This window comes from Pomacea canaliculata, linkage group LG9 (genome assembly GCF_003073045.1).
Source record: "Pomacea canaliculata isolate SZHN2017 linkage group LG9, ASM307304v1, whole genome shotgun sequence".
NCBI lineage: Eukaryota > Metazoa > Mollusca > Gastropoda > Architaenioglossa > Ampullariidae > Pomacea > Pomacea canaliculata.
The window spans coordinates 22,123,911-22,140,552 of NC_037598.1; the positions used below are offsets into that span (position 1 = coordinate 22,123,911).

Here is a 16,642-nt window from a genome sequence, read left to right on the forward strand (position 1 = left end):
AAAGGCAAGCTATTTACATACAAACACTCATCAGAGTTTCTAAATAAAACATAAAAGTTCTCAAAATCTTCACACATGTCTTGCGTACCTAGAATACTTACAGAAACTCTTCAAACCGAGATTTACATATTTCTGCATTTGAAGTGATGTAGACCAAGCAACTGCATACTGAGCACCCAATAACTTAAATTTAACACCAGATTTTGTTTGTGGATTTTGTTGAGAAGAAAAAACGAATAGCTATGCTGAACTTTTGATCTCCATTATTTTTTTATTTGAAATAAGCGATAAAATACATTAGTAAAAGCATCATCGTTGATTATTTTTCTTTCTCTGAAATATCCACATCTGTAATAATTGTGATCGAATTTCAATATAGATTAGTGAATGACACTTTCTTAATGACACTAAGCTTCATTTAAAAGTAAACTATTTCTTCACATTGTATTTTAAATCTTTGGGCCCTCGGGTCACTGGTGCATTCAAGCCCTCAACCAGCGACAGTTATTTTATGAAAGTAGATGATGCATTTGCATTTCTACTCCGTGTTCTACTTCACCCATCTTCTCCTCGGGACTGGTATAAATAAAGCCATCATCACAAACCCTTGACAATCTTCCAAGAGACTGTTTCCACGCCTACCGACTTCATTGTGTACACGGTAAGTGACTTATATAAGTTCTGCTTGAAAAACATTAACTGACTGTAGAGCAATTTCTAAAGAAAGGCAAATGCTACAAACGTCTAAGAGGTGATAAAAGGCAGCAAAGGAAAGCCAAGCGCATTATCTGTATATAGGAAAGATTTTTTATCATTGTCAGTAAGAGACAATATGGGGTCGGTCACCAAAAGCAGACACAGATACAATACTAGGCTGTATATATAGATATATTCACTGAATGGCTTTTGGCTTTATATTGGTGTCAGCAGATACCTTAGCATAACAATAAATAATCTCTCTTTTATTTTGTTTCTGTGCTGTGTGTGTCTTTCAATTCTAATATCTGTTAACGATAGTATTGTCAGTTGATGGGATTAACTAAAAGACTTTCTATTTTGGTTTATTTTTCAGTCATTTTTTCACGTATGTTTTCGAGCAATGCTTTGTTGCCATGTTTCATTATCATTGTCAGAAATATGATGTCCGTCGGTTTTATATTACTTTCTTAAAATCTCATTCCAATTCAAGAAATAAATTATTTGCGCCAGTTTTTTTTTAGCTGACGTGACAGATTGATTTTTACCATCTCTACACGATCCAAAGGGAGCGAGTAAAATTTCTCGTTCACAAGCTCTAACGAGTTAACGTGTTTATCCAAAGTGAAGTAAAAACAAAAACAATTTCCAGGGCTACCCATAAAAGCTTTTGGTAACTAAAATTAAAAAATGAACGCTTTCTTTATTTCCTGTCAGGAATCTTTCCCCACAGGACAAAGAGGACCTCTTATCCTCGATGGCTACAAAAACGTTGCTAACCTTTATCTGGCTCCTGACGTCACTTCCTCCCTTCTTCACCATGACCCTGGACACAAACGCCACAGCTGATAACCTCTCACCGACATCGTTAGCATCAGGTGCCGGAGGTCTGGAGATGAGGAAGTTACGTCACATCGAGGCTGAACTTGAGGTGTTGAGGAGAACAGTGACGGAAATAAAAGCTGGCGGGCAGTGCGGTGCACAAAGGTCAGTGGGGGTGGGTGGTAATGAAACTCTATGCACGCAAAATATATAAATTTTCAAATATCAGAGAGAGAGAGATGATGATGATGATGATGATGTAGTTTTATAGCGCGCCAGTATCCGCATCACAAAGATGCGCTCAATGCGCGGTGATCCCAGCAGCCACCAAACTGCAGGTCAAATGAAAACTTCAAAGTTTAAACAAGTGAGTCTTCAGATTTTTCTTGAAAGATCCAATACTATCAGACTCCTTGGTCGAGAGGGGAGCGAGTTCCACAAAAGCGGGCTACATTGGAGAAGGATCTGAAACCCGCAGTCTTCTTATTAGCATTCCCTGACTGAACACTCGGTCGTTCAAGTCTGAAGTGTGCTGCTGAACGAAGGTTCCGCTGGGGTTGGTAACAGCGAATGAGTTCTTGCAGATAGACAGGCGCAAGGTCGTGAAGACCTTGAGAGAGAGTGTGTGTGTGTGTCATATTTTTTTTTCTTTTCCTGCCTTTCTCTCAGTGCTTGGGGACGCACCTGTACTAGAAAGGTAGCTCATAGCAGTCGACGGTTGACTTTTTTATTCAGGCTTTTCTATTCGGTTCACGGGGAAAGGTCAAGGCCTTCTCCCGCTGACTCTAGAGGCGCCTGACGTCACGCTCTTGCTACGTCACGTGACGTCTGCTTGAGTGCTGTTTGCTGCGGGTTGTAACTATGGGGGGGGGGGTGCACTGTTCTGGGCCCCTCCCTTCCCTATCCACGGTTTAGGCGTGAAAAGTATTCACGCGCTTTGGCGTGGCTTGGTGTCGTGGGCGCTGGCCATTGGTTGCGGCCCCTGAGGGACTTGTAGTGACCACAGAGCGTAGCGTCCCTCGTGGCAGTTTTTTTTTTTCTTACCAAGGCGAGAGGGAGTGAAGGAGTGAAGTCTACCCAATAAAGCACTAGTCTTTGCTATTTGAGATGGAAGGAGAGTAGAGCACTGATCTTTATAATTTGAGATAGAAGGGGAATAGAATGTATTTAAATGAAACTTCACAGACACAGGTAAGACAAAATTATAAAACTAAAGACACGCGCATGCACGTTGTGCAGTCAAATCAACAAACATTAATCCGAATAGAATTACAAGAAAGCCATTCTCTGTTTCTTCTTTGTTTCAGTCCACATCCAAACGTGTTGAAAGAAGTGACGAGCGAAATACAAGCGCTCCGTTCACAATTTCAAGCTCTGCAGATGCAAAGAGAGTTGTCTGTCCTTCGTTCCGATATTCTTCTCGCCCAGTCAGCCATGTTAGCTGACACCGGAAGTAGGCGATCCGCCATGCTGGAAGACGATGCCAGCAAATCAGTGTCTGTGGGCAGAACAGCGGAGTCTGAAAATGGTGTCGCCCAGAACATTCCGTTCACCCTAAACACAGGTACAATGCGGTATCCCACACTGCATTTCTTAGTGTTATTTTATTCATTTTGCCCAGTATTTTAGTCTCTATTCTCATGGATGTATTATCGAAAATACATTAATGATAATCTAAATCATCGCATTATGACGATGACATTGACACTAATCAACTTTGTTAATTCTAGTGGGCAATTATACTCGGGAAGTGTGGTCAGTAACCCTCAAAAAAAAAAAAAAAAAAAAAAGAGAGAAAATAAATGTTACAAGATTAAGGTAAGTGTCGCCATTGTCCTTGTGTCGTTCCTGACCATGTTTATAATTATATCTACTCTCTTGAGTGGCTTGGTGGTCAGTGTTGACTTTATGTCTCTGACGACACATGTAGCATGAATTCCCGCATCCTTCATAAAGTAGTTTTGTATTCACCTCTATGTTTTTCCTTTGTCTACAGGTTCCCTGTACGAGCGCTGGGGAAATGAGATGTGTCCTAATGACACAGAGCTGGTGTATTCAGGTGAGGATATGAGTATTTTTGAGGGTAAAACTGAGCGAAGCAGAGGTGTTTTTTTTTTAAGTAATCTATCTTTCTTTTTGTGGGGGATGACCTTTTTGTGTGTTTATATGCTTTTTTGGTTTCTATTTTTATTTCTTGTTTACACATAATTGCAAGTGATGCTTTTCGAAAATAAAGTCTACATTTTATGTTCTTTGGTTGTGTAATGCGAAGTCGGTGTAAGTGTGGGAACAGCAATGTACTTGACTTTAAATAGTGTTAAGTTGAATAAGAAATAGCCGTTGTTATGAGCGAATAGTGTATTTTACATTCGAATGGAAAGAGGCCAACACTTTCCTTTCGCGTCTGATACTTGACAAGGACTTTTGTTGCGGCCCAGCAAACTGTTTAGAGGACACCGTGTATTCTGCTATGACTAAAACAAAATGCATAATATGTGATGACAAGAAGTCATGGAAAATTCAGTGTCTTTGTGGAAGGCTGGTTGGAAATACTTTGTTTAGTGGATGTCGGTATAAAACATTAAAGGGAGACAACCCTCGCTAAGCAGTCCCCCCTCCTCTTTCCGCAGCACACATTTTTTTTGACAGTCAGACAAGCAAAAGTAGCAGACTGAGTGAATCAATGCAGTCAGGTGACCATAGTGACTTCAGATGAAGCTTTAACAATTTATTTTTGTCCAGGTATTATCGCTGGCTCTGAGCATCAACATCCTGGAGCAGCCGCCAACGCCCTCTGTTTGCCGTTGACCCCTGTTTTAGAAAACAACCCTGGTGTGGGTACTGTAACTGTTATTTATGGAGCTGAACTCCAGGTGGCTCCTCTTCCAAAGCATGACCTTGATCCTAGATGCGCCGTGTGCCGAGCTCCACGGGCGACAGTCGCCATGGTGCCCGCCGCCAACGCTTGTCATCGCGGGTGGACGCTGGAGTACGCCGGGTACATTATGGCAGGACATCACACTCATCCTGCTGCAACAGACTTTTCTCTGTGTCGACAAGGAGCGACACGCACGCATTGGTTCCAACAGTGACGCTAACGGCTTTCTTTTATATTACGTCACCACTGTATGTGGTAGCCTCCCTTGCCCACCTTACGAAAACGGGAAAGTGCTTCCATGTGTCGTCTGCTCCAAGTGATAACGAAGGAATAGTCGAGGAAAGGTAGTTTATGCTACAGCCGACTTGATTATATTATTATTTTTGCTTTACGGCCTTTCTCAACTGTTTCAGTCTTGTAGAAATCTGTTCTGCAAAGGCGGCATCTCGCTTGGTGAGCACACACCTGTACCTTGTATTAAAAATGTACAAGCATTGATGTATAGTTGATACGAACTGTTTAATAGCAAAGTATAAAGTATAATTCAGAATGAAGCATTTTGTTTGTCGTTTTCTATGAGTTGATGACTAGCTTGGAGAGAAGCAGTCACAGTACCAGTGAACAGTCGTCACACATGTTGCCTTACATAGCGGACACACTGTAAACCAAAACATCATGGTGGTGGTGGTAGTGGTCTGTTTCTCATTCATCTTTCTACCTATCTTTCTTCCATTTTCCTTCCTTAATCCTTTCATTTTAAATACTTCTTTCTTTCCCTTTTTCTTTCTATTTTTTTTTTCTTCTTTGCTTCCTTGTTTTTTTCTTCGTTTCTTGAAGTCTTTCCTTTCCTTCTGTTCACTATTTTTTTCTTCTTCTCGTGTCTCAGATAAGCATTATCACAGAAGATATAACCATGCACCACAGAACAAATAAGTGCAAGCATATGGTCTGAAACAATAAAAGATTTTGTAGGAACTAAATCCTACATTGTTCGCCGCAGTCTGCAACTGTTTCGCACGTGACAAAGCGGGTTGTGGGTCAAAGGTTGACATCTGTGTCCCCCAAACTAACCCAAGCCAAAAAACAAGAAATTATACTGAGTCGAAACAGAAAGGATTTAACAAAAGTTGCTGACCTATGTCTTTGTCAAATCTGACATAAAGATATATTTTAAGTGATTGTTCACACCAGGAGTTGGCATGTCGGACACTAAAATAAAGACACGAACTACACCCACTTACTCATCAGCTGCTTACGTTTGCATCGAAAGCAAGGCCATGTGAGCACAATAGTAGATTTCTGGATAGTGAAAAGTTTTTACAAAGTTAGTGTATGCTCACTTGTTTACATAACTCATAACTGAAAAAGCTATTTACTTACAGAATACATACGCACTGCTTTCCAAATTCAATGGTCTATAGATTAATCATAAGAGTACTTCGCACCCAGGTGAGAGTAATCGTTGATATCTGTACGAGCATTTAGCTACCTCTTGACAGCTTAGAGCTGTTTGTTCATTCGCTGAGTAAGTATTTGTCAAGTAGACAAGTTTATTTAAATTATCAAAACCTAATGTGTAGCAAAGTATTTTGACTACAGAGACTATAAAAGTAATTGCTCAATAAGTTCTCAGCTGAATACGTTTAAATTCACCATTTCTGTGGTCAATGTTGACGATTTTATTGGAGCTGTGCGGCTACTCCAACATTTTTTGATCCCAGATGATGCTTTTATAGTTCTGCTCGATATCCATTTTCCCTAACACTATATTAAGGGTCGGTATAAATGACTCTCCTACAGTCCTACATTTTACAGAAAGAAGACTGCATAACGGGCGAACGGTGAGCTGAAGTATTTTTTAACATTAACACAGTCCAGTATAATATTGTAAACTGTGGTTTAGTCTGCAGTAGAGGTTTAAATGTTGTCAGCAGCAGACGGCGACACCGAAACCTCCAGAGACAAATGTACGATCAGAAAACTGTTAAATTTTGTTTGTTTGTTTACTCCATTTTAGAAACCTCTCACCAAAGTAGAAGCCCTTTCCACCAATGGCTGCAGTAGCATCGACAGCTTTCCTGTGCATACTGACGTCACTTCCTGCGTTGTACACCATGAGTCTGGTCGCAAACGTCACAGCTGATCACGCCGTGTCGTCATCGTCAGCACCAGGTGTGGGAGGTCTGGAGATGAGGAAGCTACGTCAGATCGAGGCAGAGCTCGAGGTGTTGAGAAGAACTGTGACAGAACTCAAAGCTGGTGCTCAGTGTGGTTCACAAAGGTCAGTGTGGTTCACAAAGGTCAGTGTGGTTCACACAGAGTGGAAAGGGGAAACGACAATTAACTGAACTATAGTGTTTATAAGACAGGGCGGTTTTGTAAATAACACAAATAAGCAAGAAAGTGTAAAGCTAATCTCGCATAAAATATTCTAACAATAAACTGTGTATGGCATTTGTTGTATGTAATAACTGTAAGAGGAAACCTGGTTATGGAATCTTATTACCAGTCTGCCACATTATCCATTCTGGTATCAGTGAAATAATTATCAAATTTTACAGTTTTAGCGTCGTACGCGTGTTTGCAATCATAGTGTCTGCAATGGCACCAGACTAAATGCGAGCAAATAAGCCGACCTAATTATGAGAGGAGAAACAAGATTGCAATTTATGTTTAAAATTCCAAAGACACCCGTGGAGCAAAATGTCTGACATATCTTAAGATACGCATGTTAAAGTAAACACGTCACGACCGTCTCTTTTCATTCCCCATCTTAATTATATTTCCAGTCCACAGTCCAGCCCACAGTCAGAAGAACTCAAAGAGGTGACGGCCGAAATACAGGGTCTCCGCTCGCAGTTTCGTGCTCTGCAGATGCAAAGAGAATTATCTGCCCTTCGTTCCGAAATTCTTCTCGCTCAGTCAGCCATGTTACCCGACACCGGAAGTAGACGCTCCGCCATGCCGGAAGACGATGCCAGTCAGCCGGGCTCAGAGTCTGCTGGGAGAAGAGTGGAGGATGGCAACGAACGACCCGGTGTTACCCGGAACATTCCGTCCACCCTGAGCACAGGTAAACGTTATGTCTGAATTTAGTAAAAAAATTTCTTCTGACATCATCTTCAACATCAGCTTTAGCTATCTAATAAAATAACCAGTGGGTGTCGGAATCATCCATATTTATCTTCCGTGTAGTTTTATGTGGACGCATTATACTTGTAGTCTACTGACCAGTATGACAATAAGAATATAGTCCATTGATCAACATGACTGAGAGTCCTCATTATTTTAAGGTGACCTGGATATCTCTGAGGTTAAGTGGTTATAGCCAAACTGTGGACTAAGTCACGTGGGCTTTAACATCTGTTTGTGTCTTTTAGGAGCTGTGTACGAGCACTGGGGCCACGAAGGATGTCCTAATAATACGGAGCTTGTTTATTCAGGTACCTGTGTGTGTGTGTGTATGTACGTGTACGTACGTGTGTATTATGTGAGCGTGAGTGTGTGTTTAATTGAGTGGGTGATGCATGTGTGTGCGTGCATGTAGGTGTGCTACATGTCTACGTATTTCGATCTCTCTGTCTCTTTAGGTGTCATCGGTGGCTCGAGTCACGGGCACACTGGAGCAGCCGCAAATGCTCTCTGTCTACCTTTGAACCCTGTCTTAGAGAACAGTCCTGGCTTGAGTGCTAATGCTGTTATTTACGGAGCTGAGTTCGAGGTGCAACCTCTTCCCCAACAAGACAATGACCCTCGCTGCGCCGTGTGCCGCGCTCCACGGACATCAGTCGTGATGCTGCCCGCAGCCAGCAGCTGCCACCCGGGATGGACGCTGGAATACTCCGGATACATCATGGCCGGACACCACACGCATCCCGCAGCCACAGAGTTCCTCTGTGTCGACAAGGAACAGCACATGCGCATTGGATCCGACAAGAACGACAACGGCTTTCTCTTATATTACGTGACCGCTGTATGCGGTAGCCTCCCTTGCCCGCCTTACGTAAGCGGGAAAGTGTTTCCCTGTGTCGTCTGCTCCAAGTGACAATGGTAACGACCAAAACATGCGTAACAGCTGGAGACGACTGAGTAAAAAAAAATTTTTTCAAAAGTATTCCTAGCTATCGTTGATTGTAGGAGAAGTTATTGTAAAAAGGGAAGCAAGCAAGCATTCAGTCAAACTTTGAAGAACATTAAAAATAAAATGTATTTCAATATAAACTAAAGATATTTCATTAAAAACTGTAATCATGTAATTTAATTGTAAATGATCTTGTACTTCATAGTTATTTATCCCGTATTTTGATTGCATTTACTTCTAACGTATTTTTATTAGAAACTGTCATGTATCTCATTCTTGCTATGCTAGTCCTTCATTTTATTTTAATAAAAAAAGAATTCAGATCAGCTTTAATGAAGTTTAACTCTGCTCATTAGTTAATAATTTAATTTTTTAATAAGTAAAAGATATAGATATACTTACTTTGTCAAAATGAGTTCAAAAGCAGAAAATTCATAGTGAACATCAAATTTTTGAGTAGATTGATTGATTTTTCCCTTTAAAATTATTTTTTCAGCATCTGTGCGCCGGAGTCGAAACGTAAGCAAATGTATGACATAAGATTTGTATCCGCTTCCTACAACCACTCTGCTGACATTTTTGTTTCTCTGGGGCTGTATTAGCAAGTTCATTGTGTCGTACCTTTGAAGTAAAATGATTTTATTTGTGTGAGTATTGGAAAATGTCTGTTGCATATGTGAGTGAATTCTGGACATTTCTTTTTAATCTTGACGTTCGTGTAATGATAACTTTTGACTAGAACGGGAAGGTCTTCATGACATTTTATACATATTATTTAATGCTAATGCACATCCACTGATGCCAGTATTATCGACCACCTCAGTTCTCCATGGATGCATTATCAGTTTCAAGCACGAAAATACTACTTGGCAATATAAAACTGGAAATAATTATTATCATGCAAACACCACATAAAAACTGTCTCTTAAAGCTCAGGATATCTTGTATAATACCTCACAAGTATCTAGTGAGCGCGTCTTAATAGCACTAACCAGTAACAAAAAAAAAGTCCCAAATGCCCACAATGCTTCACAATACACGAAGAATACGGAGGTAGGTGGGTGGGTTGAGGGGCAGAACCGTGAAAACCTTTCGCCGCACGATGTGTGCTAAGTCCTGATGGCGCTGCACGTGTCTTGGACTGTGTTAAGTGCACTGACAGTTCTGTCACATTTTGATTCCAAGTAGGTTCGTTGAAATCAAACCGATTTACATGCAAAATCCAGTCCCACACTTGACTGTCAAATACAATTGTGTCACACCATGAGCAGTCACAATTGTTGCAGTTGGTTTCTGTGAGTTTTTATCTGGCCATAAACTTTTTTAATACATGTTCACCACAAAGTAAATGAAAGCGCAGTCACTTCCTGACTGCCAATGGGCTGTACGAAATTCCATCTCTCTTTTAAACAGTGCCATCTTTGTAAAGTGTGGACCCGCATGTATAGAGACCTCTCCTCACTGTACAGCTGACCAGCTGACATCATCTTGAAAGCAGTCCCCCAACTTGCAGCCAGACACAAGCAAGCTTTGAGCTTTTCTCCCTGATAAAAGCCCTTTTTATTCTCTCCTGGGAGCAGACATCTCAGGGATGCCTAATTTTAGGAGGTCTCCCTCGCTTTTTAGGGGGATCTGGCATTCTTCATTCGGGATCTCATCTTTCTCCAAGGCATGTTCGCTGGCTGATTTTGCACAAGTGCGAAAAGTTCCACACAAAGTTTAATTTTTTTTTTTTTCGCAGTATTTTTCAGCTCGGTCCTTTAGCAAAATTTCCTACTGCCAGGACTGGAAAATTAAAAAAGTAAACATTAAACAATCTGACGGCTTTGTAATTACAGAAAATAGGAGTTAGAAACTGACAGGTTGCTATAGACCGAGATAGGACAGAATAGCTATTGTCTGATTTAGTTGTTCAAGTGTTCCATAGCCACAAATTGTCAACGATACACGTAAATAACGTGTACTCACTGACACGCTATCGATGAATAGTCTTACTGAATAGAGGATAAAAATAGACACTCCTAGATGCAAATAAAGGTTCAGTCAAAATGTACGTAGAGAAATAAATAAATTAAATAAACTCAAGCGGTCACAGTTCACAAAAAACTGAAAGAAGGAGAGGCTGATACTTTAAAAGTTCTCATGCTGTAGTTTGTTACTGTACAGATACAAAATACATGTTTCGAATTCTCAAATGCGGTAGACAGCAAGAGTGAATAAAAAAGGGACGAAACTCAGTCTAACTAGACCCTCGTTGTAGTTTTGAATTCTTTCCCTTTGACCGCTTTTCGCCGTCACATTATTTTCGATGAAGTCGTCGGATAAAGACTATTACTTGTATTCGGGAATAGTGTTTAACTGATGAGAGAAAAGCTATTTTTCAATTTTTGACTGGTAACTCAATAAATTTTGATAGCTGTTGTGAGTTCTGTTTTCTTACTCACATCAGTTAATTTTAATCCTGCTTTACAGGATGTAAAAACGTGGACTCGGAGAAGAGAATCCAGGCATTTGAGGACAAATTTTTAAGAAGTTTGCTTCGGATCTTGTCGAGAGAATATCAAACCAATATCTTTGTACGAAGCTTAGTCTCAAACTGTAATGTCAGGTTTATTATTGTATCCAGACTGATTTTGCTCAAGAATTTCTGAACTACTGGCGGCTATCAATAGCCATATAGGTATAGTCATAAACTGCTCGCAGCCTATGGCCTCGTACGAACTGTGGAGGTCAGTGAGACACACCTGTCTGCTAGCTGAAATGCAGCTAACATAACTTGTACGTAATACGTAACTTGTAACATGCAGGTAATATCATCTGAAGATCACTGCACAAGGCGCATAGCAAAAGCTAAAGGTCGTCCCATGACCTTTGTCAGGTCGATAGGAAGTGAGGAGACTCACTTTCCTCGGGGCCAGCTGTACGTGAGGGCGGTGGGCATCTCGTCTTTCTCGCTGCCTCACCTCCCCAAACCCCTTTGGAGTCAGGCACCCTTTTCCGCAAACTAGTTGACTAGGGAAAGGGAGCTACACTACACTATGGAACCGGCACACAAAACGAGAGCTGAACAGTAGCGCATGTTAATGGGACGTAACAACTGCTGACATTTCTGTTTGAGGGCAGCAGAGTAGCGGCGCTTGAACATGAAGACTGTATCTGCTAGCAAGTAGTATCGTAACAACATTCATATAGCAGAAACAGATCGAGATGTGTCACGCAAGGATCTTCTGCTGGTGGAAAAGCCAGGAACATTACTATCAAAAGAAAAAAACATAAAAATGCAGCCAAAGTAAAAAATAAACCAACTAACAAATTAAAATGGCTTCTAGTGACTTCGTCTTTAAAATTTTGCGCACAGGAGAACAAAACAAACCAAAAACAAAAACAAAATAATTCCATGCGCTACTGTCAGTGACGTGTTAATAGGGCTATGAAGGCCCTATCTCAATAGACAGCAGGCCCTCATAAACAGTGTTAGTAGATACTGAGCAAGATATTGATATTGAACAAAATAATGTTAGCAGATACTGGACAAGATATTGGGAAAGCAAGACAGTGAGGATACAAACAGTTGATCATATCGGAATCACAATAACACCGACATTTTCTGCTTAGAAGATTGAGTAAGGCGTCTTGCACGTTTGCTAACAACTTGATGCTTCAAAGTCTCTTTTTAAACAAGTGTAATACAATCCCATCTCCCCATGACACAGAAAGCTCGCACCTCTCTCTCTCTCTCACAAACACACACATGTACACCGAGAGAGAACAAGAGAAATTGTTTCCTATAACGGGTTTTTATTTTTATTTGTTTTTTTTTTTATTTATTTATTTTTTTTTTTTTTTTGCTTGACCAATCAGTGAACAGCTGTGAAATCCTGAGCATGACGCTTCCATTACGAAAGTGGTCCATCGTTTCTACAGAAGAGCGACATGTATCTATATCTCGTTGCTCTAGTTCGTATTATGCATCCAATTCCTCGCCGTCTTTGTCGTCCGGACAGGAGAAGGAAAATCACTGATTTGCTCTCACATGGTCATTAAGGATACATTTATAGGTGTCGTTTGTTCCTATTTTTTGTTATCGTCTGCTTACATCCTTTATTACTGTTTGTAATGGACACGTTCTTCCACCTGGGGGAGGGGTATATGGAAGAGATGAGGATGGAAAGGAAGAGAAGGGGAAGGTGGGTTAGGAAAGTCCTCGCTGTGTTGGTTGCTGTTGCTTCTAACGACAGTATAGTATGTCTTATCCCTGTGGGTAGGTTGAGACAGCTGTTAAAGTTTATTTCAACCTTTATTTGTCTAAGACCTGTCTGAATTTTTTCCCATCTTGAAGAAATATAATTGTCTATTGTATAGATATAAATGCATATTCGTTATTATCATATTTCTATCATCAGTTTATATTTTTTTATCATCATCTTTCCATATATCATCGTTTCTCCATATTCGTTATTATCATCCATCTTCATTCATTATTATCGTCTGCTCATATTATTTATTATCGTCTGATCATATTCGTTATTATCGTCCGTTTGGATTATTTATTATCGTCATTGTTCTTGAGTTAGACGTCTTTTCCATTATCGCCAACAGTAGCAGCATGAGAGGGAGTGATCAATCCACCCAAATAATTTCTTTCTCGACCTAAAACCTTGCTGTCGTTCCAGACAACAGCGATTTTGTTGTCGCGTCAATGACCATCATTTTGTCGTCATTTTCTGTAATATCCGTTATTTTACCGTTATACAGACAGAAATTATGTCGACTTAACCACCGTCTCCTGAACACTGGTTAGGGGGCAGGTAGTCAATCGTTGGTGATGGCAAGGGTCAGCAAATTTCCCGGATAATCAAAGCCTGGACTACGCTGCTACACAACCGGAAGCTGGGAGAAGCTGGGATGGTGGTCATGGTGACTGGTAAATGTACACACAGTACACTAAGGTCCAGATTGGTGTAGTTGACGTGTCAATAGCTGTACATATATTAGATTGGTGGTTGTGATATGCAAAATTGTTAGTAGTTTACATTTTGTAGACAGACTGTTGCGATATGTAATAGCTGTACATAGAGTAGACAGACGGTCGTGATATGTCAACATAGACTGACGGTAATTTAATGATTATACATATATTAGACAGACAGACGATCATGATAGTTATATAGCTGCAAATATAGTAGAAGGACAGGATATTGTAACAGCTGTACATATAGTGTACAGAAATAAGAATGCATACAATGTCACAATGGTCATCAGGTCATCAGTACGGTGACACAGCCAACGACAATACGTAACGAAAACACGCCAAGAAACGTCACACATCGACCCCTCCTTGACCTTCACACCGCTAAGTTCAAAGGATACCATGACCTTTTTCTTCTCTCTTTTTTTTTTTAACTTCTTCATTTGAAGGAATGGTTGAAATAGATGGACAGGCATGAACGCAAAAAAGCGCATCAGACATTAGACTCTCCCCGCCCTTCACAATCAGTCACAAAATCGTCGAAATTACAGAGCCATTGCTGTGCCAACAGTCGTGGCGGGTGGAGAGAAGGGTAGGGGTGGTTAGTGAGAGTAAATGGTGGTATCCTGTTCGACACAACGATAAAAAATAACGCATAACGATAAAAACATGTAGTCGCTGCCGGCTAAATGTTTAGCCTCGTCCCGCAAAGCGCGAGGACATGGACACGAAGACAAGGCTGGCACCCAGACAATCCAGTGGAACTGTAGTGTTGCAGGCTGTCCACATGGCGAGTGGGTGATGGAACACATTTCTCGGTGCAAATACAGGCAGTGCGACATTTTCTCGCTAAAAGTAGGGGTGGGTGAGGTGGAACGTGAAAAAGTCATTGATGCTGGAAAGGGCAGGCAACTGTTGCGTGGGCCGATGGGAAAGGAGTGAGAAACATTGAGAGAGAAAAATAGGCAAACAGGAACTTGATGACGTGGGACACCGGACACAAGAAACGCTTTTCCTACTATTTGTGCATATGTAATACAGACAGGCAGACATGCAAACACACTCGCGCACACACACACGCACGCACACACACACATATTGATGAAGTGTTGCTGGGGGAAGTGATCTGTGGTCGCCACTAGCGCACGCAGCGAGGGTCCTCTTCACGAACTCATGCGTTAGCAAGTCTGGATCGATACCCGAGAAGGAGGGAGACATGAACACAGGAACAGACGGTCCGAGGGCCATAGAACACAGGGCCGTCTCAGGAGGGCCTCGCGTGGGCAATACAAGATTGTTTTGTCTTTGTTTTTCTTCATCATCATCATCATCATCATCATCATCATCATCATCATCATCATCATCATCATCACTCATCAATTTCCTTTCTCTTTCACATACTGTGTTTCCCCCACCCACTTTGACTCTAACACAGGAGAATTTTCTGTGGAAAACTCCATACAGCAGAAACCGTAACAACAGGTTGCGATGAATTTCATGACAATCAAAAGGACCTTGACTGCAGACTCAATTATTCCAAAACACATTCAGAAGAAAAAAAAAATGGTTCTAACTGATTGACATCGATCTCTCTGCTGCAACAGCACATTTTTATCTACATTGCCATACTGCACGACAACAGTTAGACCAAGAGAGCTGGAAAAAATTGAAATCTATAAATGGCAATCAGGACAAGAATTATCCTCCCGGCAGCCCATCTGGAAAATTCTGGACACGTTTGTCTCAACTACCAGCATTTTTTTTTTTTTTTTGCGTGTTGGCGAATGATGCTTTCGCTTCTTTCGAGTCGGTAGTCAACTCATTATAAGGTTCTAACTCTGCCTTTAAAGACCTACCAGAGTGAACATGGTTTTTCTTTTCAATAATATGACCTGGCTCAGTAAAAAGATCCCCCCGCCACCTCAAATATCTGGATGGAAACCTCCTTACCCTTCATTCTCGAGACACAAGCCAACAAATATCATCAGAGCACAGAAATAGGTCAAAATCAATGACATCACGAATGTACATGGGTATGCCTACCTTGTGAAAGGTGCAACAACTGGGAGAGTAGTAGACATTTGTATCTATGTCATCAAGGGATTGACTTCTGTGCAGTTGTATCTTCGTAGGCTTTCATTTTGAAAACGGATTTTGTATGTTTGTTTGGAGGAAGTTATCTACTCAGAAAATTTTCGGAAAATTCTATTTTGTACTGAGCTTAATACAGTCATTATTATTATTTTATTTTTATTTTTTTGCACTGTTGTAGACCTTTAAAAATGCGGCCAAGTAAACTGTCTGTTTTACTTCCAAGAGGACATAATTTCTGTCCTCTATGATAACCTAATGGTAGAAGCAGACAATATAAGCAAGTTATCTCTTCACAAGCTGTAAAAGAACTGTTTACTTCACAAAAGCAGTTTTCCATGCATTCAAAGGAACCTTGATATTCAGTGACATTTGTTAATCATGGTGGCTTTGAACACAGTTATCTTCATCAGAGTTGTCGGTAAATTTGTTCTTCTTGCACGTTAATAGCTGCTTGCCCTGCAGGAGAGAGAGAGAGCAGATAATGACAATCAATTGACAATTACAGTTCTGCATTGACGAAATGATAGCAGTGTTGTTATTTATAACCATCCCTCACCCTAAAGAGTGACAATCTTATCAGCTATAAATAAAATGATAAAACAATGTTCGAAATACCATGAGAGGAAGAGTTACAAGTAACAGTACAACAGACAGGGTAGATAATACATGGAGGGATGTAAGTGAACAAGCAGACAATACATCACACAAAGAATAATGCGACGCCAGCCCAACGATAAAACCGTTCTCTGATATTTCCTTTCCGCGGTCCATATGAATGAACCCGACATTTTGCCAGAGTAATAAAGCCAAGGGAAGTAAGATATAAGCAGGTATATGCACATTTCAGGAGAAGGCAATCTAAAAATCGATGCCTGCATCGTAGTTTTGTCCCCTGGCGGTCACAATTTAAAAAAGGAATAAATCCCCTCACATGGGGACGTGCGGCCGGCCGGCCAGCCAGCCAGCCGTAGGAAAAAGCTGCGCATCGGCCGACACCACCACCATCGACAGCGCCAGCCACAGAGTGGTGGCAGCAGCATTTCCAGAATGACGGTTAGTGTCGCGAGCGGCTGTGCACCGCACACTGCCCGCCTTGCTCTGC

At 41.0% G+C, this 16,642-nt stretch overlaps 2 protein-coding genes across 3 annotated transcripts; both read left to right on the plus strand.

Moving 5' to 3' along the window:
* Positions 1 to 624: 624 nt before the first annotated feature.
* Positions 625 to 5,117, plus strand: LOC112572831. The gene is made up of 5 exons (XM_025252732.1): positions 625 to 661; positions 1,414 to 1,683; positions 2,826 to 3,082; positions 3,515 to 3,577; positions 4,261 to 5,117. Exons 2-5 carry the CDS (start codon positions 1,454 to 1,456, stop codon positions 4,608 to 4,610), a joined length of 900 nt encoding a protein of 299 aa, XP_025108517.1. The 5' UTR covers positions 625 to 661; positions 1,414 to 1,453; the 3' UTR covers positions 4,611 to 5,117.
* A 1,068-nt stretch (positions 5,118 to 6,185) lies between these two features.
* LOC112572886 lies at positions 6,186 to 9,131 on the plus strand. 2 transcript variants are annotated; one of them, XM_025252865.1, is made up of 5 exons: positions 6,186 to 6,237; positions 6,414 to 6,677; positions 7,186 to 7,469; positions 7,777 to 7,839; positions 7,987 to 9,131. In XM_025252865.1, exons 2-5 carry the CDS (start codon positions 6,448 to 6,450, stop codon positions 8,439 to 8,441), a joined length of 1,032 nt encoding a protein of 343 aa, XP_025108650.1. In that variant the 5' UTR covers positions 6,186 to 6,237; positions 6,414 to 6,447; the 3' UTR covers positions 8,442 to 9,131. The 2 variants fall into 2 exon arrangements, with proteins under 2 accessions (XP_025108650.1, XP_025108651.1); XM_025252866.1 differs by having other exon boundaries at positions 7,198 to 7,469.
* The last annotated feature ends 7,511 nt before the right edge of the window (positions 9,132 to 16,642 follow it).